This window comes from Pseudophryne corroboree, chromosome 7, assembly GCF_028390025.1.
Source record: "Pseudophryne corroboree isolate aPseCor3 chromosome 7, aPseCor3.hap2, whole genome shotgun sequence".
Classification (NCBI taxonomy): Eukaryota; Metazoa; Chordata; class Amphibia; order Anura; family Myobatrachidae; genus Pseudophryne; species Pseudophryne corroboree.
This window is the reverse complement of record NC_086450.1, coordinates 158,595,995-158,619,518: the sequence shown is the minus strand read 5'-3', so window position 1 is coordinate 158,619,518 and position 23,524 is coordinate 158,595,995. Positions and strand designations below refer to the sequence as shown.

Below are 23,524 nucleotides of genomic sequence, written 5' to 3'. Positions count from 1 at the left end.
GGTGGTCACTGACACAGAGGGGGTGCAGGGAGTGGTCACTGACACAGAGGGGATGAGGGGGTGGTCACTGACACACAGAGGGGATGAGTGGGTGGTCATTGACACACAGAGGGGATGCGGGGGTGGTCACTGACACAGAGGGGATGCGGGGGTGGTCACTGATACACCGAGGGGCTGCGGGGGTGGTCACTGACACATAGAGGGGATGAGGGGGTGGTCACTGACACACGGGATGAGGAGGTGGTCACTGACACACAGTGGGGATGAGGGGGTGGTCACTGACACACAGAGGGGATGAGGGGGTGGTCACTGACACACAGAGGGGATGTGGGGGTGGTCACTGACACAGAGGGGATGCGGGGGTGGTCACTGACACACAGAGGGGATGAGGGGGTGGTCACTGACACACAGAGGGGATGCGGGGGTGGTCACTGACACACAGAGGGGATAAGGGGGTGGTCACTGACACACAGAGGGGATGAGGGGGTGGTCACTGACACACAGAGGGGATGTGGGGGTGGTCACTGACACAGAGGGGATGCAGGGGTGGTCACTGAAAATATGGTCACTCAAATTGGTTTTTCTAAGAAGCGCTCTAATTAGACATACTGTATCTCATTCTTATTACTAGACCATTTAGGAAGTATATATGAACATATGTGAGTAGAGGATGAACTAATACTTCCTTGTACACAGATACACCCAATGTATTAACAGATATTAAACATTTATTTTATTTAAAATATACTTAAAACAATTTGCAACCAATTAATTAAGAGTTCATTTTCACAAAAATCTTTTTACCAAAAAGATATCAAACAACTCGTAGGCTTTTATGCCCATTCAGTTTTGTTAGCATACTAATAAACAAATTTTCACCCAATCACAGCACTGTGTCTTTCTGCTATGTGCAGCAGGTGAGGTGACAGTGTCACCTGCAGCACACAGCAGCCAGACACAGTGCTGTGTTTATATACTACAGGGCCCCCACAAATTTGTTGCCCAGGGCCCCACAGACCTTAGGCCCTCATTCCGAGTTGTTCGCTCGCTAGCTGCTTTTAGCAGCATTGCACACGCTAGGCCGCCGCCCTCTGGGAGTGTATCTTAGCTTAGCAGAATTGCGAACGAAAGATTAGCAAAACTGCTACTAAATAATTCTTAGCAGTTTCTGAGTAGCTCCAGACCTACTCACAAATTGCGATCAGCTCAGCCCGTTTAGTTCCTGGTTTGACGTCACAAACACACCCTGCGTTTTTTCCTGACACGCCTGCATTTTTTTGCAAGCGCCGTGAAAATGCTGAGTTGCCACCCAGAAACGCCCATTTCCTGTCAATCACTCACTGATCAGCAGTGCGACTGAAAAGTGCCGCTGAAGCCACAGCAAAACTGCTAAGTTTTTAGTAAAATAACTAAGCGCATGCGCTCTGCGTACCATGCGCATGCGCAGTTAGCAACAAATCGCAGCATAGCGAAAACCGGCAACGAGCGAACAACTCGGAATGACACCCATAATTCGGCCCTGCAGATCCTTATTTTCCTACCGATGCTTACAGCGGCGTTTCTACAGAGGAGGGGGCCCGTGTGCACCTCTGATTGTGCCGGAGTCTACTGCGCATACGCAGGTCTCCAAAAACATGGCGCCCGCCATGATCTGGAGACCAATTTAGCTACCGCGCATGCGCAGCGACCATTTTGGCTGCGATTTCCGCTGCGATTGCAGGTCCCGGCACTGGACTCCGGAAAGGTAAGTGTTAAAATGGGTGCAATGGGTGCGGTGTGGGCCCCCTCTTGATCCAGGGGCCCTTGTGCACCACACCCATTGCACCCATTATAGAAACGCCAATGAATGCTTATAAGAAATCTATTAACTATATGAAATAAACAGGAATCTCTATTTTTTCCAAACATATTATCCATGTAAGTACAGAGAAATGCATACTCCTTATTGTATGTGCTGCCTACAGTATGTTTAACACAATCTTCAAAATTGTATAAGAAATGGTATATTTAGCCTGTTTATTAATCACAAGAAATCACATATTTCTCTATCAAACTCAGTGCGTTGATGTTTTGTGAAACACTTTAAATTCTCTCTTGAAAGCAGAAGAGACCAAATCCCTTCAGGTAATGTTACTTTCGATAAGTAATGTCACAGCGTGATTTCACATGCTAACAGCCTGGCATTAGTGTTTTATAAAGCTTTCTAACCAGCCTGGAAATGGTATATTTACAGTCACTGAAATCATATTTACCTGCAGCAGAGGTAATAGTAAGAGATATTGACACTATTACCAGGAGAGGTGTGAGGTATTTACTAGAGCCAAGAGCTGTTTATTTGTTATTAATTAATGTGACAGCGCTATTAGCTTATCTCACTATCGATAACATGAATATTTAATTCATACCATATGTATTTCAAAGAGTTTATATTGTGAAACAGTGAAATAAAACAGCAACATTTTTTACTGAATTAATCTGCTCAATTACGTATGCAATATTAGGTTTGCAATAAAAAGGAACAGACATTAAATATGTAAATGTATGTTTGTATCTATGTATTTATATAGATCAGTGATACATTAATATAACAGGGTTAGTATAATATTGACATCTCAAAGACATCTTGTAAGTACAGTGCTTAATTGATGTCAGTATATGACAACATAATCAATAATTTAAATATTGCTTATTATATGTTCTAGCTGACACACATCCAACATAATTGTTGTAGAAATGTTGTAATCAATTATTATTATGAAATTGTGTAATCAATGTTTGACTATTCTAAGTATTTACAGGAAACGCAAATTGAATTAATAAGACACAAGTAGATGATGGGAAAAAGGATGAACAGCAGAAATACCATTTCTTCTCTACTGTAACGATGCACGATATTTGGCATAAATGCCCATTTTGTTATGGTTGAGCACATAGTTTAAAAGGATGGAGGTACCTGCAGGGATGCAAAATTTTGCTCTTTGAGAGGGCCATAGCAAATTGGGAGATCCTAGCTGTATGCAATTTAGTTTTTATGTTATTTAAGACATTAATGAGGCAACTTAGTTTGGGGCAAAAAAAGAGGAAAAGTTTAATTAATTCAAAAACTGTTCAATAATAAATTATTATTGTTGTTATTATTCTTATTCTTCTTCTTCAGGGTCTAACTGGCCCACAGGTATACAAAGGAAACCGCCGGTGGGCCCTACTACCTGGGGGGCCCACCCTTTCCTCTAGGGATCAGGTTTGAGATTGTGAACTTGAATTATATATTATTTATATGTTACTTTATACTGTATAAGACTATGGCGTATTATCTACAGTGCATTGCTGTTATTAAACTGGTACATTATCATGTATGCACGATCTGTATTATTTACTATATATATATATATATATATATATATATATATAAAACATACAGTATCTCCACTATGTGGAAAAGACAGCACTCTCCAAATTGGATTTTCAAAAAAATCAAAATAATCAAAAAGTGAATATTTATTGTAAAGTCTATCTCACAGTTTTCCAGGAAATGTCCAACGTTTCGGTCCACACCGGGACCTTTCTCAAGGTGTACAGCAACAAAACATCCATACAGCAGTGCAGCATAGGTCAAAACAGGTAGGGAAACTGGAGCCAGTTTCCCTACCTGTTTTGACCTATGCTGCACTGCTGTATGGATGTTTTGTTGCTGTACACCTTGAGAAAGGTCCCGGTGTGGACCGAAACGTTGGACATTTCCTGGAAAACTGTGAGATAGACTTTACAATAAATATTCACTTTTTGATTATTTTGATTTTTTTTGAAAATCCAATTTGGAGAGTGCTGTCTTTTCCACATAGTGGAGATACTGTATGTTGTACTATGGGCCCCATCTTTTACGAGATTGGACTCTGACTGGCACCCCATTAATTATCTGTATCAAGTGAGAGTGCAGGGACCCCCCACTATATATATATATATATATATATATTTATCAAGGGGCCCAGACCATGCACCCTCTAATGGTTAGCCAAGCCTCTAAGCATGGGCCCCTACCACTGCATTCCCCTGGTGGGCCCTCTATGCCCAGCCCGGCTCTGTAATAATATTATTATTATTATTATTATTATTATCTTCATCTTTTATTTATAAAGCACCACAAAGTGTATGCAGCACCATACATGGTGAACATAGAAAACAATCATAGCTAGTACTGTACATTTAGATAAATATATATGTCTAGTGAAGTGATTCCTCTTCAGTATATGTCATTTTGGGATGACACTCTGTAGCGGCCACAGGTTATTTAATATGTGGGATTTGGAACATGTTCAATTTGTGGAGATTGCAGAGTGTTTTCTTTGCTCAGACCAATAATTTCCTATGGGTGTGATTCTTGTCACAGTGTCGGACTGGAAAGTGACTCACTGGGAAACTTAGCTATAAGGACACAGTCAAAACATACAGTAGCACACATTGTTGTACAGGTTGAGTATCCCTTATCCAAAATGCTTGGGACCAGAGGTATTTTGGATATCGGATTTTTCCGTATTTTGGAATAATTGCATACCATAATGAGATATCATGGTGATGGGACCTAAGTCTAAGCACAGAATGCATTTATGTCTCATATACACATTATACACACAGCCTGAAGTCAATTTTAACCAATATTTTTTATAACTTTGTGCATTAAACAAAGTGTGTGTACATTAACACAATTCATTTATGTTTCATATACACCTTATACACACAGCCTGAAGGTCATTTAATACAATATTTTTAATAACTTTGTCTATTAAACAAAGTTTGTGTACATTGAGCCATCAAAAAACAAAGGTTTCACTATCTCACTCTCACTCAAAAAAGTCCGTATTTCGGAATATTCCGTATTCCGGAATATTTGGATATGGGATACTCAACCTGTATTATAAACACACAATGACATACTCCATAAAGTAATTGAGCCTGGGTCCACCTGGGCCTAAGGCCCGCCTGCTAACTCCAATGACCAATCAGGGCTGGTACTGTTGACCAAAGATGATAGCATTGTGGAAGGTGTTGGAATTTTAATTTGTTACCAAAATCTTTCAGCAGGAAGGAGTTAAAACAAATTTGCAAAGATATTTAGGAGGAACTAAAATCATTACTTGAGTCATGTGTTGATTTTTTCATTTCCCTTCAAAGTGGCCCACAGCAGGGTCCAATTAGAGAGTGGCCCTGTGAGGTAATGGAGCTGAGCCACACTTTGATTGGAACCTGCTGCTGCTTATAGACTCGGTAGTAGAGCAATCGATGGATGCTGAGGACACGGTCTGGTATGCGAGTGTGATGCTCTCCGGAGTATATTTTAGAAATTTGTCACAAACTAGTTACAGTAGGTAAAAGTTAAACACCAAACAAAAGTGCAGATATAAATCTACCAACTTACTTTCTCAGATGTTTAAAAAGAACTTTCATTGTGTCATGGTTATATGGTGGCAGCTGCTTCACGAGGTCCCTCATTGCTTTCACCTGCAGTTTACTGTCCTGGATTTCTAAGGTAGACAAGAGAAAATAATTTGGTAAGAAATACAGCTTTATTTCTTTCCATTCAGTTCACTTTAAAGAGACACATGTGCACTTTTAAATGTAAATGGGCATTAGAATAGTTTCATGGAACTTAAAATAAATTCTTTTTATTCCATTTAATATTTTAGCAGTGTAGCCTCCTTCTGTGTTGACTTTCTCCCTCCTGTATGGTGGTCGGTAAGTCACTCACCACATCAAGCTGGATAACGGATATAATCAATGCTCATCTAGATTTTCCATCCATTTGTTTAAATACTGCCTGTCAAATACTGTACATACACAGCAGCCATTTTGTCTGCTGCTGGTTCAATAATCAAGGGGTGAAAATGATTACAGCATTCAGGCAGAAAACTATTAAAGCTAGAAGCCTTTTAGACCTTCAAGAAGCCAGAGAAGGTGGACACCCCATGAAACAGGGGCTGTCACTACTAATAGTGGAGGCAGCTATTTTGTATGATGAACCATTATATATGAGAAGGCAGCCTATCAGTTAATTACAAAGGGCTACCTCATGAATATTGGTCATTACTGCTCATTAGTGCATTGTGTTTTTATGATAGTGTCTTGGTCCACAAAATGTCTGCCTCCATTTTGTAGGACATAGGTGTATTTTATGTGAAGTCTTTTTTTATCTACTGGACATTTTAACTAACACCTTACTGTAACCGCAGGTGTATGTTACAGTGCTCTGCGTGCGATCTGTAAATGTGCGGACACACTGGCCGATATATCGGCTGTTCTCTTGAACGGCCAATATATAGTGGGTCTGTCGGCCAGTGTGTATGAGCGATATGTCTGTGAACTCCGTCATTCACAGACATATCGCGTCGGCCCTGCTGCACAGCCGACGGCTAATATATCGTTAGAAATATTGGCACGTCAGTGTGTGTGTACGGGTGTGCAGCAGCCGGCGGTGACTGACAGCTAAACTGGGCGGGTGTGTGTAAATGCACGTCAGTCCCTGACAGATCGGGCAGTGGGGGTAATTCTGAGTTGATCGCAGCAGCAAGTTTTTTAGCAATTGGGCAAAACCATGTGCACTGCAGGGGGGGGGGGGGGGGGGGGCAGATATAACATTTGCAGAGAGAGTTAGATTTGGGTGGGTTGTTTTGTTTCTGTGCGGGGTAAATACCGGCTGCTTTATTTTTACACTGCAATTTAGATTGCAGATTGAACACACCACACCCAAATCTAACTCTCTCTGCACATGTTAAATCTGCCTCCCCTGCAGTGCACATGGTTTTACCCAACTGCTAACAAAATTCCTGCTGCGATCAACTTGAGTGTGTAAGCACAGAACACTGCCCGATCCGGCTTTAGATATATCTGCAGATCAATTGATCTGCAGATATATCTACTAGTGTGTACCCAGCATAATGGTGCCCATACACTTATGCGATGTCCCGCGACGCGACATCGCGGGCATCGCACCAACACTTCAGGTGCAATGAAATCGCACATGAACTGCCAAAGTGATTACCATGCAATTATGTGATAGATCGCATGGTAATCATGTGATGGGCACGTCACCGCCGAGTGGGAGCGGCCTCCATCTGCTCCCGGCGGGTGCCCATCGCACATCGCAGTGCGATATGTAGCATATGTTTTTAAAAACACATGTGATCGCACTGCGATTCGATAAATATTAAGTGCAGCACATAATATCTTGAGACACGAGATTCGACTGGCCTGCCCGTGCATCGCGTCGAAAGGTACCTAAAATGTGCATACAATCCTTCGATTTCTCTCACAGATCCAGTCAAAATCGAAGGCTAGTACCGATAATCTCACAAGTGTATGGGCACCTTAAGAGTAAGGAGAAGGCGGAGTGATACAGCTCTGTGTGACTTGCCCTGTCAGGAAGAGACAGCTGAGTGTGTAACTAAAGAGAACATATATTTGGAATAGAGATAATCTGGCGCCCATCTTATTTCATATCACTGCATCTCCACCATGTAATATCACCTGTGTCTACACCTAATACATTACTGTAAAACCACATGTATGGGTACCCCATGGCAACTTATTGCCAACACTCACTGGCTAGCCACAGCAGAGACAAATGTCAAAGAGGAAGTGCACTGCTTACCCAAGCACCTCATGCCACATACACAGTGACTGGGGGCTACATAAACATAATATAAAAAAAGATAGGCGCCGATTGGTTGGAACACCATTTATCATACGCATGCGTTTTATCATTTGCAGTGAGTTTTATCACTCAGTGATAAATGAGCCACCAAGGGACATATTTAGCAAATAATATTTTCAATATATCACTTTAAAAACAACCATTTTTAGGGGGTAACCTACCCGCAAATATGAAGTACCACCAAGATGTATGTAAGAGAGTCCACAGAGACATCTGTGGTGATCCGCCAATTTCAACTGTAAAAACAGCCCCCATAAGTTTCTATGGGGGTTACTAAAATATCAAATTTACGAAGCCCCAGATTGTGCAGCTAATGACATTTTCAGAGAGGGATCCATGTCAATGGAAACTTGCACTTGCTTGGTCTGATGACCACACATGTGCAGCAGTGCAGTCACTTAGCGATCACTTTACATTTGCACATTGCAGGGGCGGATCCAATAATTAATAAATATGTCCCCAAACCCTTAGTTCACTTAAATGGGCAGCAACTGGTCCAGGTTATGGTCAGATAGACAGTCTGGACCTTTGCCATTCTCACATGAATACAGGCAGTGCGGACCCATTTCTAGATCCTCCGTTGCAATCAGGCAGCTGGAGTCCTTTACATGTCACAGGGTAAAGAGGGAGAATTTGTTGTGGTGAAGGTAAACTTGTCTCGTGGGCGGTATCATATACTATGTTGCCTTAGTTGCCTGATAACTGGGGAGGCAATTATTTTCCAGACTCTGGTCTGTGGAGCCATGTGGGAGTCTGACTGTTCCTGAGAATGTTGCCTATTGGTGATCACTCAGTATGGTGGTGCCGGTATTTTGTGGGCTCCTCAAATTAACGACCCCATTTAATAAAGAATCTTAATACCAGTGGCATATTTTGTTTAGTATCACAGTGATACTAATGAATATGCCCTTGGTATTCAGCATTACTTATCTCGCTTGCGAGGTCCAGCAATGTCCCCTTCTATGGCTGCATCCACTGCTCTGCAGCTGGCAGCCTAAAGCTGCAAATGAAGGGTACCTTAGTCATGCGCATGCACGATGGCCAGTCTGCACATGTGCATGACTTCTTCACCTGGCGAGGAACTGGCAGTGCCTGGAAGGCTTCACTGAAGCCAGATGGGCTGCAATGGGTCTCCATTGCCGGCATCTACTAATGGCGAGAGCCTGGGGCGCTGGAATGTTTTGAGGTTGGGGGATGCGTAGAAAAAAATAAGAATTTACTTACCGATAATTCTATTTCTCGGAGTCCGTAGTGGATGCTGGGGTTCCTGAAAGGACCATGGGGAATAGCGGCTCCGCAGGAGACAGGGCACAAAAAGTAAAGCTTTAGGATCAGGTGGTGTGCACTGGCTCCTCCCCCTATGACCCTCCTCCAAGCCTCAGTTAGGATACTGTGCCCGGACGAGCGTACACAATAAGGAAGGATTTTGAATCCCGGGTAAGACTCATACCAGCCACACCAATCACACTGTACAACCTGTGATCTGAACCCAGTTAACAGTATGATAACAGCGGAGCCTCTGAAAAGATGGCTCACAACAATAATAACCCGATTTTTGTAACTATGTACAAGTATTGCAGATAATCCGCACTTGGGATGGGCGCCCAGCATCCACTACGGACTCCGAGAAATAGAATTATCGGTAAGTAAATTCTTATTTTCTCTATCGTCCTAGTGGATGCTGGGGTTCCTGAAAGGACCATGGGGATTATACCAAAGCTCCCAAACGGGCGGGAGAGTGCGGATGACTCTGCAGCACCGAATGAGAGAACTCCAGGTCCTCCTTAGCCAGGGTATCAAATTTGTAGGATTTTACAAACGTGTTTGCCCCTGACTAAGTAGCCGCTCGGCAAAGTTGTAAAGCCGAGACCCCTCGGGCAGCCGCCCAAGATGAGCCCACCTTCCTTGTGGAATGGGCATTTACATATTTTGGCTGTGGCAGGCCTGCCACAGAATGTGCAAGCTGAATTGTATTACACATCCAACTAGCAATAGTCTGCTTAGAAGCAAGAGCACCCAGTTTGTTGGGTGCATACAGGATAACAGCAAGTCAGTTTTCCTGACTCCAGCCGTCCTGGAACCTATATTTTCAGGGCCCTGACAGCATCTAGCAACTTGGAGTCCTCCAAGTCCTTAGTAGGCGCAAGGCACCACAATAAGCTGGTTCAGGTGAAACACTGACACCGCCTTAGGGAGAGAACTGGGGACGAGTCCGCAGCTCTGCCCTGTCCGAATGGACAAACAGATATGGGCTTTTTTGAGAAAAAAAAAAAAAACCACCAATTTGACACTCGCCTGGCCCAGGCCAGGGCCAAGAGCATGGTCACTTTTCATGTGAGATGCTTCAAATCCACAGATTTGACTGGTTTTAAACCAATGTGATTTGAGGAATCCCAGAACTACGTTGAGATCCCACAGTGCCACTGGAGGCACAAAAGGGGGTTGTATATGCAATACTCCCTTGACAAACTTCTGGACTTCAGGAACTGAAGCCAATTCTTTCTGGAAGAAAATCGACAGGGCCGAAATTTGAACCTTAATGGACCCCAATTTGAGGCCCATAGACACTCCTGTTTGCAGGAAATGCAGGAATCGACCGAGTTGAAATTTCTTCGTGGGGCCTTCCTGGCCTCACACCACGCAACATATTTTCGCCCCATGTGGTGATAATGTTGTGCGGTCACCTCCTTCCTGGCTTTGACCAGGGTAGGAATGACCTCTTCCGGAATGCCTTTTTCCCTTAGGATCCGGCGTTCCACCGCCATGCCGTCAAACGCAGCTGCGGTAAATCTTGGAACAGACATGGTACTTGCTGAAGCAAGTCCCTTCTTAGCGGCAGAGGCCATAAGTCCTCTGTGAGCATCTCTTGAAGTTCCGGGTACCAAGTCCTTCTTGGCCAATCCGGAGCCATGAGTATAGTTCTTACTCCTCTACGTCTTATAATTCTCAGTCCCTTAGGTATGAGAAGCAGAGGAGGGAACACATACACCGACTGGTACACCCACGGTGTTACCAGAACGTCCACAGCTATTGCCTGAGGGTCTCTTGACCTGGCGCAATACCTGTCCCGTTTTTTGTTCAGACGGGACGCCATCATGTCCACCTTTGGTATTTCCCAACGGTTCACAATCATGTGGAAAACTTCCCGATGAAGTTTCCACTCTCCCGGGTGGAGGTCGTGCCTGCTGAGGAAGTCTGCTTCCCAGTTTCCATTCCCGGAATGAAACACTGCTGACAGTGCTATCACATGATTTTCCGCCCAGCGAAAAGTCCTTGCAGTTTTTGCCATTGCCCTCCTGCTTCTTGTGCCGCCCTGTCTGTTTACGTGGGCGACTGCCGTGATGTTTTTCCCACTGGATCAATACCGGCTGACCTTGAAGCAGAGGTCTTGCTAAGCTTAGAGCATTATAAAATTAACCTTAGCTCCAGTATATTTATGTGGAGAAAAATCTCCAGACTTGATCACACTCCCTGGAAATTTTTTCCTTGTGTGACTGCTCCCCAGCCTCTCGGGCTGGCCTCCGTGGTCACCAGCATCCAATCCTGAATGCCGAATCTGCGGCCCTCTAGAAGATGAGCACTCTGTAACCACCACAGGAGAGACACCCTTGTCCTTGGATATAGGGTTATCCGCTGATGCATCTGAAGATGCGATCCGGACCATTTGTCCAGCAGATCCCACTGAAAAGTTCTTGCGTGAAATCTGCCGAATGGAATTGCTTCGTAGGAAGCCTCTTTTCCTGGTTTTAGGAGGTTCCTGACTAGCTCGGATAACTCCCTGGCTTTCTCTTCCGGGAGAAACACCTTTTTCTGGACTGTGTCCAGAATCATCCCTAGGCACAGCAGACGTGTCGTCGGGAACAGCTGCGATTTTGGAATATTTAGAATCCACCCGTGCTGTTGTAGCAGTATCCGAGATAGTGCTACTCCGACCTCCAACTGTTCCCTGGACTTTGCCCTTATCAGGAGATCGTCCAAGTAAGGGATAATTAAGACGCCTTTTCTTTGAAGAAGAATCATCATTTCGGCCATTACCTTGGTAAAGACCCGGGGTGCCGTGGACAATCCAAACGGCAGCGTCTGAAACTGATAGTGACAGTTCTGTACCACGAACCTGAAGTACCCTTAGTGAGAAGGGCAAATTTGGGACATGGAGGTAAGCATCCCTGATGTCCCGGGACACTATATAGTCCCCTTCTTCCTGGTTCGTTATCACTGCTCTGAGTGACTCCATCTTGATTTGAACCTTTGTAAGTGTTCAAATTTTTTTTAGATTTAGAATAGGTCTCACCTAGCCTTCTGACTTCAGTACCACAATATAGTGTGGAATAATACCCCTTTCCTTGTTGTAGGAGGGGTAATTTGATTATCACCTGCTGGGAATACAGCTTGTGAATTGTTTCCCATACTGCCTCCTTGTCGGAGGGAGACCTTGGTAAAGCAGACTTCAGGAGCCTGCGAGGGGGAAACGTCTCGACATTCCAATCTGTACCCCTGGGATACTACTTGTAGGATCCAGGGGTCCTGTACGGTCCCAGCGTCATGCTGAGAGCTTGGCAGAAGCGGTGGAAGGCTTCTGTTCCTGGGAATGGGCTGCCTGCTGCAGTCTTCTTCCCTTTCCTCTATCCCTGGGCAGATATGACTCTTATAGGGACGAAAGGACTGAGGCTGAAAAAGACGGTGTCTTTTTCTGCAGAGATGTGACTTAGGGTAAAAACGGTGGATTTTCCAGCAGTTGCCGTGGCCACCAGGTCCGATGGACCGACCCCAAATAACTCCTCTTCCTTTATACGGCAATACACCTTTGTGCCGTTTGGAATCTGCATCACCTGACCACTGTCGTGTCCATAAACATCTTGTGGCAGATATGGACATCGCACTTACTCTTGATGCCAGAGTGCAAATATCCCTCTGTGCATCTCGTATATATAGAAATGCATCCTTTAAATGCTCTATAGTCAATAAAATACTGTCCCTGTCAAGGGTATCAATATTTTTAGTCAGGGAATCCGACCAAGCCACCCCAGCTCTGCACATCCAGGCTGAGGCGATCGCTGGTCGCAGTATAACACCAGTATGTGTGTATATACTTTTTATGATATTTTCCAGCCTCCTGTCAGCTGGCTCCTTGAGGACGGCCCTATCTATAGACGGTACCGCCACTTGTTTTGATAAGCGTGTGAGCGCCTTATCCACCCTAAGGGGTGTTTCCCAACGCGCCCTAATTTCTGGCGGGAAAGGGTATACCGCCAATAATTTTCTATCGGGGGGAACCCACGCATCATCACACACTTCCTTTAATTTATCTGATTCAGGAAAAACTACAGGTAGTTTTTTCACATCCCACATAATACCCTCTTTTGTGGTACTTGTAGTATCAGAAATATGTAACACCTCCTTCATTGCCCCTAACATGTAACGTGTGGCCCTAAAGGGAAATACGTTTGTTTCTTCACCGTCGACACTGAAATCAGTGTCCGTGTCTGTGTCTGTCGACCGACTGAGGTAAAAGGACGTTTTAACGCCCCTGACGGTGTTTGAGACGCCTGGACAGGTACTAATTTGTTTGCCAGCCGTCTCATGTCGCCAACCGACCTTGCAGCGTGTTGACATTATCACGTAATTCCATAAATAAGCCATCCATTCCGGTGTCGACTCCCTAGAGAGTGACATCACCATTACAGGCAATTTGCTCCGCCTCCTCACCAACATCGTCCTCATACATGTCGACACACACGTACCGACATATAGCACACACACACAGGGAATGCTCTGATAGAGGACAGGACCCCACTAGCCCCTTGGGGAGACAGAGGGAGAGTTTGCCAGCACACACCAAAGCGCTATATTTTACAGGGATAGCCTTATAATAAGTGCTCCCTTATAGCTGCTTTTATAAAATCACAATTTCGCCAAATTTTGCCCCCCCTCTCTTGATTTAACCCTGTTTCTGTAGTGCAGTGCAGGGGAGAGCCTGGGAGCCTTCCTGTCCAGCGGAACTGTGTGAGGAAATGGCGCTGTGTGCTGAGGAGATAGGCCCCGCCCCTTTTTCGGCGGGCTCGTCTCCCGCTCTTTAACGGATTCTGGCAGGGGTTAAATATCTCCATATAGCCCCCGGAGGCTATATGTGAGGTATTTTATGCCAAAAAATAGGTTTACATTGCTTCCCAGGGCGCCCCCCCCCAGCGCCCTGCACCCTCAGTGACTGCCGTGTGAAGTGTGCTGAGAGCAATGGCGCACAGCTGCAGTGCTGTGCGCTACCTTAAGAAGACTGAGGAGTCTTCTGCCGCCGATTCTGGACCTTCTTCTCTTTTCAGCATCTGCAAGGGGGCCGGCGGCGAGGCTCCGGTGACCATCCAGGCTGTACCTGTGATCGTCCCTCTGGAGCTAATGTCCAGTAGCCAAAGAAGCCAATCCATCCTGCACGCAGGTGAGTTCACTTCTTCTCCCCTAAGTCCCTCGATGCAGTGATCCTGTTGCCAGCAGGACTCACTGTAAAATAAAAAACCTAAGCTAAACTTTTCTAAGCAGCTCTTTAGGAGAGCCACCTAGATTGCACCCTTCTCGGCCGGGCACAAAAACCTAACTGAGGCTTGGAGGAGGGTCATAGGGGGAGGAGCCAGTGCACACCACCTGATCCTAAAGCTTTACTTTTTGTGCCCTGTCTCCTGCGGAGCCGCTATTCCCCATGGTCCTTTCAGGAACCCCAGCATCCACTAGGACGATAGAGAAATTACATTTGGCACTGTTTTTGCGGGTGACTTCTCCTGCAAAACAGTGTGCTGCCACAGCATGCTATGCCCCATGTCCTCCTAGCCGGTAGAGATGGCTACTGACTCTCTGTCTCAACACAGTGACTCGAATCATCAGGAAGTATGAATGATTCGAGTCACTCACTGTTTAATGAGTCGAGACAGCTGCAGCAGTAGCCTCTCTCAGCCAGGGGGAGGAGACTCAGTGTGTCCTTCAGTCAATGTGTTCTGCTGAGTGTCTTTAGCTGTGATTGGCCAGAGGCTATACCAGGTGACAACCAGTGGGAGGGGGGAGGGAGCAGTCACGACTCACCAGTCAGTGAGTGCTGTGCTGCTGTGTCTGATCCATTTCATGAATCATGATTCATCCTGAGTCTGCCAGTGAGTTGAGACAGTCGTACACTGTGTAGACTCAGTGACTCAGTGGATGGATCTGATTCATGCAGCATAAGCCTGCAGGAGGTGGAGCCCCTGTGGTACAGTGTTCTCAACTCACTGTTCCTGCTCAATGTGATTGTGGGTGGCAAACTCCCTGGAGGCTAGATAGTGGATAATATAAGAAATCCAAGCCCACCTAAAAAAAAAAAGCCCACCTAAAATTATCCAATTAGCAAAGTAAAAAAAAATGTTTTTTTATTTGGTTTAGTTACAGACTGAATGATGTGTTGCATGGCTGTTAAGCTTTCTCTCCTCAACCTAGAGTAATGTGCATATTCTGTAACTAGTATGCAATAAGTGGTTATTAATAATATATCAACATAACACTGAATCTATGTTAATATATTATTAACAATCAGTGCATAAGCAGCTGCCTCCCCCAGATGCACTGCACAATCACTGCAGCTGAATAAGTACCTCCATGAGTCCAGCACTGATCTACCAGCACTGGCAACTCACTGATTCATGTGCAGTCTCTGCAATACATTAAATACAAATGAGTCATGACTCATGTGCCGAGACACTGACTCGAGACACTTCACTGAACTGAGTCATGTGTCTCAATTCAGTTCAGTGAATCACTTTGCCCATGACTACTAGCCGGCTCTTCATAGATGCATTACTGGGAGAAGGCGGGGATGTCCCAGCAGGCTCAGCATGGCCACGCCTCCTCCCATGGGAATAGCAGGCTGCAGCAGCACACTGTTTAAAGGAGGAGTCGCCCGCGGGGATCCGGAGGTAAACACTCACCCGTGCCTGCTTCTCCGTAATGTTTGGGGAGGGGCATTCTGCCCCCTTGCCCTCCGTTCCAACGCCACTGCAAGAGCGACACGATACAGTTTACCACTGTTGAATACAAAGAGGACATAACCTCTTTAGCGTATGCTATTGAATCAGTCTGGCCATTTGCCTCTGACCTCTACCATAAGTAAGGAGATTTCACTTTCAAAACTAACGCTCACTGTATGTTTTTTATATTGCGCACATTCTCTGTAAACTTTTGTGACTGCTGTGTGTGAATGCACCCCATCTGGCTCCAAAATCCATTCCAAGATCAAGCTACTGTACTTAGATCACATTTATTCTTACCCATTTTGATGTTTGGTCTGAACAACAACAACAACAACAACAACAACAACAACTGAACTTCTTGACCATATCAGAATTGAAGGCTGTTTCAACCTTGAAAAGGATTACCACCTTCAAATGATTTTAAATAATTGCCTTAAATGTACTCTTGTGGGACTAGCATGTGAGATGTAGTCAAGGATGCGATTCTAGCGAGTCTGCCCATAGTTTTACAGTGGCAATCATTTAAAAGGCAAAACTAACCTGGTTTGCCATTTAAATTATTAAAAATTACTTTCAAAATGCAGACACATTCACAGGTTATTACAACCATGCCTGCATATCACATACATAAGTCCCATAGCTTTTTAGCTGCTTCTGTGCTTTTACTAACTGCATTGCTTTTTTTAGCTTCTTCTGTGCTTTTCATCTATGAAAATATATAAAAGTTGTTTATTTTTAATTGGATAGTATGTATACCAAATACAGATATGTGTTATATCCTAGGGCAAAAGTTAATAAACAACTCAGCGGGATGATGTAATTGCAAGGCTAGAAAGCACAGGTGGCAGCTTAAGATAAAAAGCAACGAATATAGTAAAAGTCAAAGGGTAGTGTATAAAGGTTAACATGTAGAAATCATCTGAAGGTGGACAAACCCTGTAAAGCATCAACACACAGTTCTGTTCTGTCCTATACTTTACTATGATCAAATGTGCAAATTTCTTTCTTTTTTTACTTTAAAGAATTCCTTTGGTTTAATAAGAAAAAAGGGCTCAGTATCGAATCTTTTCATTTTACAGAGAAAGTCCCACTTGCTGAACATAAAATGATTTATCACAGGCTCGCAGCTGGAATTTACTCAGTCACTTAATAGGACATTAAGAGCAGCAATTAAGCCGTACTCCCCAAACAGAAGCAACATCACTTGCTGGAGTTTGCTCTTCACATGTCCTTGTGTATATATTTACTATACCAAAACACACTGATTGCCAGGATTTTGCCAAAAATTACATGCCAATCACAACGAGAGCAGCATATGATCCACAACAGCGAGAAAAATGCTGTTTAACCATTAAACAAGACACCTTCCACTTTGGCACTTGAACAATATAAATCTTCCTCCAAGAGCCCACTGTGCAAATTGTGTGCCAGAACCTGCTTGCAACAATGACTTCATAAATCTGATAACATTTTTTAATGTGCCGTAAAATCACCCCTCAGGCAGGAGGCTTCACACCCATGGACATACCTTTTCACTGGATTACATTGTGGAAACATATGGTTCTGTGCTCTATGCTTGTTATTATTTGCCTAAAACAATTTCAGAACAGAAAGTAAACAGGTTTTTTTCCCATTATTTTATATATTTTATTTTAACTTTTGTTTTTAGATTGGCTTTTTTATGCTGTAGATGACCTTTGAATATTTTTTACCTTTCCCGTTAATTGAAAGTGATGCAACGCCAGAAGATATATCGCAGCACTCTTTGCTCTAATGATAATAATACAATAAAAATAAAATTAGTAAATAAAATAAAAAATAAATAAAATAAAAAAAATCAACGTTTATTTGACACCACAATCTGTAGCAGTTTTACAGGATGTTTCTATTTTAGGCCTATTTATTATAGGAAAAAAACACACTTCATTGATGAAAATAGGTATTTTTACCAGAGATAAACCTTTCCCTTTTTTTTAGGTCCTCCACCCGGGTTAAAGCTCTTCAGCGATATGTGACTATGGGGGACATTTACTAAGCAGTGATAAAAGTGGAGATGTGAGCCAGTGGAGAAGTTGCCCATGGCAACCAATCAGCATTGCAGTAATATTTATAATTTGCATACTATAAAAGTATACATAGTAGCTCATTGGTGGCCAACTTCTCCACTGGCTCACTTCTCTACTTTTATCACTGCTTAGTAAATGCCCCCCTATGTGCCTTTCATCATAGACCCCTAAGGCAGTGGTACTCAAACTTTGTGCCTAGGCACCCTGGGGTGCCTCAGGGCACTTGCAGAGGTGCCTTGGATTGGTGGTCCAGGACCAATTCAAATTATTTATGGTCAATGGAAAAAGCAAAACCAATGCTGGTGGCTGTCAATTAAAACATGTGGACAAACAGAAGTGATTCCTGTCTCTCGCCATACAATTGAACCTAAGGATGACATATAAACACAATTTACAGTACTTAATATTTCTTTCTAAATTTGTCAATAAGAAACATTCGGCCTAGGAGTGCCATGAAAAAAAAATTCTGATGCTCTAGGGCACCATGATTCAAATTTTTTTGGGAATCACTGCCCTAAGGGCTTGATTCAGAGATGGATGTTAACTGCACGCAAAACCAACGTTTGTGCAGCTGAGCGACATTTTTTGTACTGCTCAAGTGCCACCATTGATACTGACAGTGAGAATTTAGACACAAAGTAGTTGGCAGTCAATATGCATTTATGGAAGGCAATGAAGGAGTGGGGGGTGGCTACTCAAATGCATGTTTGTCAGGACTGTTTGTGGAAACCAGTGCCTGCAGCTGTAATGGCTCCGACAGCTTAATTATAATGCACATTCTGAGCCACCCGAGGGTTGCTCAAATAATTAATAGTGTGACTGATGTGACTTCATACACAAGTGGTGGATTAGAAATGCCACCGGTGAGCACCCCTGTACAGATTACAGCAGATGCCCCATTAGCATATTGCAATGACGTTGCCCTGTAAAGACCTCCTTCACTGCTTTCTTAATGGTGCACACAGTCCAGGCTGCTGGGAGGGGGTATCCAAAGATCCCTCTCTTACGTACTGTAGATTATAGAAGATAGTGTTGATAATAAATAATAAATTGGTGTTGATCACAGCCACAACTGAGAATAAATTCCCCATATAACTAAAAAGGTACATTTACCATATGGAAACAATGTATGATTTAGGGGAAATTCAATTAGCCATGAAAAGCTTTCACGTGTGAAAAAGGAAGGTAGTCTAGAGCTTTAATGCCCGTGGCTATTCAATTCCACTCCCTTCTTCACCCGACAGCCTTGTTAATGCCCGTTAAAGTAGCAGGGTAATGGGTGTTGACACACAGAATTTGTGAAAAGTTCTCTGATTTGCGTTAGCAGTGTTGCAGCACCCATTAACCTGCTAGTTATCAAGGATTTTTTTTAAGATGCTGAGGTGGGTAAAAGAAAACCCCAGATAACTCGTTCGGGACTAATTTGATAGCCCTGGGTGATCAATTAGTCCCTGGTAATCTACTGCAGCTAATTAAATTCTCAGATAAATGTATGATTTTAGCTTATTAAATAGGTCCTTAATTACTGTACTTGATATTTGCGCTTATTGGAGGCAGGTAATTTGTGCACTGGACAATAATCATGAGAAGGCATTCACTATCAATAATGAAATAGAATAATGTAGGATAGTACATGCTTAGTTATCATGGGAAGGGGGTGCAGAAACATCTGCAACATCCACCATCAGTTCCAAAGAGATAAAACAATCAAATTCACACACCCTACAAAGCCATATATTATGATACCTTAGCAACATTTTCTAGACATTGCAGAACCAAAATGTTGAGTAATAATTTGAATGCAATTACTTTTCACAAGTAACAAGTGACTTCACTGCAGCATTAGACCCATAAGGACTGTCTGCACTGTGTATACACGAGAGCCACACTTTAATAAAACTGCAGCGTTTTGCTGATTTTCATTGTTTCGTAACTGTACATTTATAATCTATTGAAAAACAAGAAAATAATGGGAAAAAAACAGTCAACATGTGGTAACTTTTAGTCAGCATTTCTGAAGCAGGGATGATAAACACCTCTGCCCGGCTCGGGCATTTATCAGTACTGCAATATTATTACCACATAGAGTCACAGCCTGGCTACTGTTATCATTGAAGAAAGGCCCAGCTAATCTTAATGGTTTGTAAAGCCGTTACCTGCGCTGGTATGACATTTATCACGATCACTTTACCTCGTAGGCCTAACACACAAAAGGTCTTTTATCTGCAAAGGACATCACTTTGAATTATTATTTGCAGCTAGGTAGAAAATTGTGTGTTGCAGATACCTTTTCTCATTATAAATCACACAGTCACATTCTACCATTCTGCTACATAAAGCTGCTGAGACTGGGCTTTTGCCACACTTTGCTCTTTTAAGTCTCTGGGAAATATTGAGTACTGATGCACTAAAAAGCGTAATATGATTTCTTTCTGCTATGTACCTTTGCCTTCCTGTACAAGAGCAGTTTATGAGGTTCTATCTTCCTGCTGCCCAATCTAAAATGGATAAAAAAACACATTATTTCTAGGTGTTTGTGCGCATTACATTTGACCTTGCAAGGGATATTCTCTCAAAGATAAAGTTAAGTTATTCATCTGTAAAGTATTGAGGACAGAATGTATCTGTGTCTTTTATGCTTCGATTAGTCTTTTGTGCATCGGAAATATTTTTATCAAAGCAAAATAAAGGCAAGACGTGCTCCGTAGTGTTTTCATTGCTTGATAAGAGCTGTCTACAGTATTTTTCTATTATTCGTTTGGTCTGTGAAAAGTAAATATGTTTTTTATGTGGAACAAAATAAGATTTGGAAGTTCTATCCACCTTTGATCTTGATGTTTCTTAAATTGTTGTTGCCTGATGGCAGTAGGGAAGGATTTGTTAAGCTGATGGTTGGTATGAAACCCGTCCCAAAACATTTCATTTTTAAAATTGCAGTGACTAAAGTTGTCTAAAGCTGAGCAGAGTCAGGGTGAGAGACCGGGTCCTTTTTTGTCTCATCAGTTGACAGTTGAACCCTGGACTGGACTGGCCATCTGTACTTCTGGCAAATGCCGGAAGGGCCAATGGCCTGAAGGGTCAGGCTGGCCTAAAAGCAGGGCCGAGCAGTTCTGCTCGGCCGAATGGTGTGGAGAAGGACAGAGGTAAGATGAGCAGCTCTGTCTCTCGGTGATCTGCTTGACTGCCCAGCACACAGAGCCAGGCTGCCTGAGCAGCTCCGCCTCCCAGTGCTATGTTCGTCCACCTGTCATTGACAGAGACAGGGGGTGAGCCGCGAGTCCAGGGTCCCTTGACTTGTGGCACGCCACCGTGACATGTGACCAAGCCCCCTTTGAATGCCAGAGATGTTTAAAAGCCCCAGTCCGACCATGGTTGATTTCAACCTGCCAGCGTTTTGTATATTCTTCTTTTTATCAAATTATATTTGTAAGTTTTTAATGCTATTCATAGTTATATGACTAATTATTATTACATTGACATACAGTAAATCAATATGACTTTGTATTGAAAGAACAGTGTATATATTGAATAAAAAGTAAATAACTGGATAGTCCTGGTAGAAAATCTGGATTTTCTATTAACAGTGTAACATAGAAGTAATTGAATGGAGGAAATATGTTTCATTTCTCTTAAGCCTTCCCAAAATGTAAGTGTGGGCGCAATTTCTCGCTGGGGCATGCACCGAACAGACATGGCACTGTGCCAGATTCTTCTGTGCATGTGTAAATCTCCAGGAAAATGGTGCCGGTGTCATTTTCCCAGTGGTTTCTACGGTGCTCGTCATAATGGTAACTGTAGTCTATGGTTGCATGGTGTGCGGTTTAGGAGGTATGATATTTTGCCCAATAGTGTATGTTTCTCTTTATAATGTTAATACAAGACAAATACAGAGATTGCCAAGATTTCATATCAGAGCAAATCTTAGCTCGCAAAGGACTTAAACATGAGCTAAATAATTGAGAAAAGGTTTTGGTTCATTTAATCCATACTGTAGGTATTTCATGTATGCCAGATTCCAGGTGAAAGTAAATGTTCCTTTTAAATTATCAAACATTTTGGGGAGATAGTAACAATCTAGGATAGTTGATTTTAAAGTTGGATAGATGTCCAAAACTCTGGAACTCGACCATCAGTTTAGGGACAGAGACCACTGGTTTTTATAATAACAGATCATCTGCAAAAAGCAGTAATTTAAGTAATTTATACCCCTTGTTCCTCAGTTTAAAGCTTGAGATGTCATAGTTGGTCCTTATAGCACTTGACAGTACTTCTATACATGAACTGAACATGATCTGAGCAAGGGCTCTTCTAGGGAGGAGGAGGAGGCCCGTGTGCAGACTCCAAATGGGCCCCCTCCTCTCTAGCCAGCAACACTACGGTCACTAGGGGGAATCCGTTTAATTTGCCGATTGTCGGGATCCCGGCAGTCATGATACCACTGCTGGAATCCTGAAAACTGGCAATGCCGCCAGCCCGAATACCGGCGCTACAGAACTATTCCCACTTGTGGGTGTCCACGACACCCATAGAGTGGGAGTAGATCCTGTGACGAGCACAGCGAGGCACTGAGCCTGCAGGGTGGCGAGCACAGCGCACCTGCAAGGGGACTGTTTGCACTCGCCCCACTGCTGGCATGCTGGCGGCCAGGATGCCGCTGTCGGTATATTGACAGCCAGCATCCCGGCCGCTGGTAAATCATACTGAATCCCACTAGGGGACCCCAGCGCTGTCACAGTGTCTACTGCGCATGTGCAGGTCTCTGGGAAAATGGCACGGCGGTCATTTTCCCAGTGATTTTCTAATTGCACATGCACAAAATGGCAGGAACATGCCCGCTGTGCCATTTTCCTGATGATTTCTGCAGCACTGCTGTCGCCGAAACGGCACTCCGGAAGGTAAATATCGAGGGTGCAGGGTGTGCGGTGTTGGCTCCCTGGACCCCGGAGGCCCTTGTGCACAGCACACACTGCACCCATTATTAATGGATCTGGGACAAGTGGCAACCCTGTCTGTTCCCATTAGACATAATCAAGAGTTGCAAAAGGGCACCGTTGGTTTTAATTCTGGTCATAGGTAAGAATCTTCCACGGTGCCTGTATCTAGCCTATAATATAGAGGAGACAGACATGCAGTACTATTTTTCTGGAAAAATAGGTTCAGGAACTACAGGTCTGTGGGTGGAAATATAAAAAAAAAAGTTATAAATACTGTAGATGATGGATAGATAGATAGATAGATAGATAGATAGATAGATAGATAGATAGATGGATAGACTTTAGAAAAGAAGGCACTCAAAATGAATTTAAAATAAAGTGTCTTATGAAAAATACATTTTGGACCAGGACAGGTTCAAGTGCCCAGTTCCTGTTTATGTGATGTTTGAACAGAGGTTCAAGAACTGAGTTCCTGCTGGTTCCTTCTGAAAAATAGCACTGCAGACACATATTCAACATATAAACAGTTCAAATCACCTGAGTGTTATTAAAGCACAAATAGGTATTGATGCAGGCATAATCTCTTATAAGATTGAAAATAATATTATAAAGTTTAGTGTAAAATGCATGTAACATTTGTTCAGTGTCTTCTGTATTGTATCGGTATGATCTGTGGCTATCTTTAATTGACTGAATAAAAGTGACTTTAGAACTCAGCCTCTTGCCAAAAGATGACCAGGCTTATTGCCTCATTAGTAATCTCTATTTTGGCATATACAGTACAAAACCCCAATTTAATTTTATCTTTGAGGAGCTGTTTAAGTGCTGGTCTGGTCT

General features: G+C 43.3%; 1 protein-coding gene across 3 annotated transcripts in view; it reads right to left on the bottom strand.

Annotated features, from left to right (window-relative positions):
- Positions 1-23,524, bottom strand: part of ARHGAP15 (Rho GTPase activating protein 15) — a 1,201,663-nt gene that overhangs the window by 72,576 nt on the left and 1,105,563 nt on the right. For all 3 annotated transcript variants that reach the window (XM_063933735.1, XM_063933734.1, XM_063933733.1), the window contains one exon: positions 5,414-5,519. In XM_063933735.1, coding sequence (XP_063789805.1) covers positions 5,414-5,519 — 106 coding nt within the window. The remainder of the gene's footprint in view (positions 1-5,413; positions 5,520-23,524) is intronic.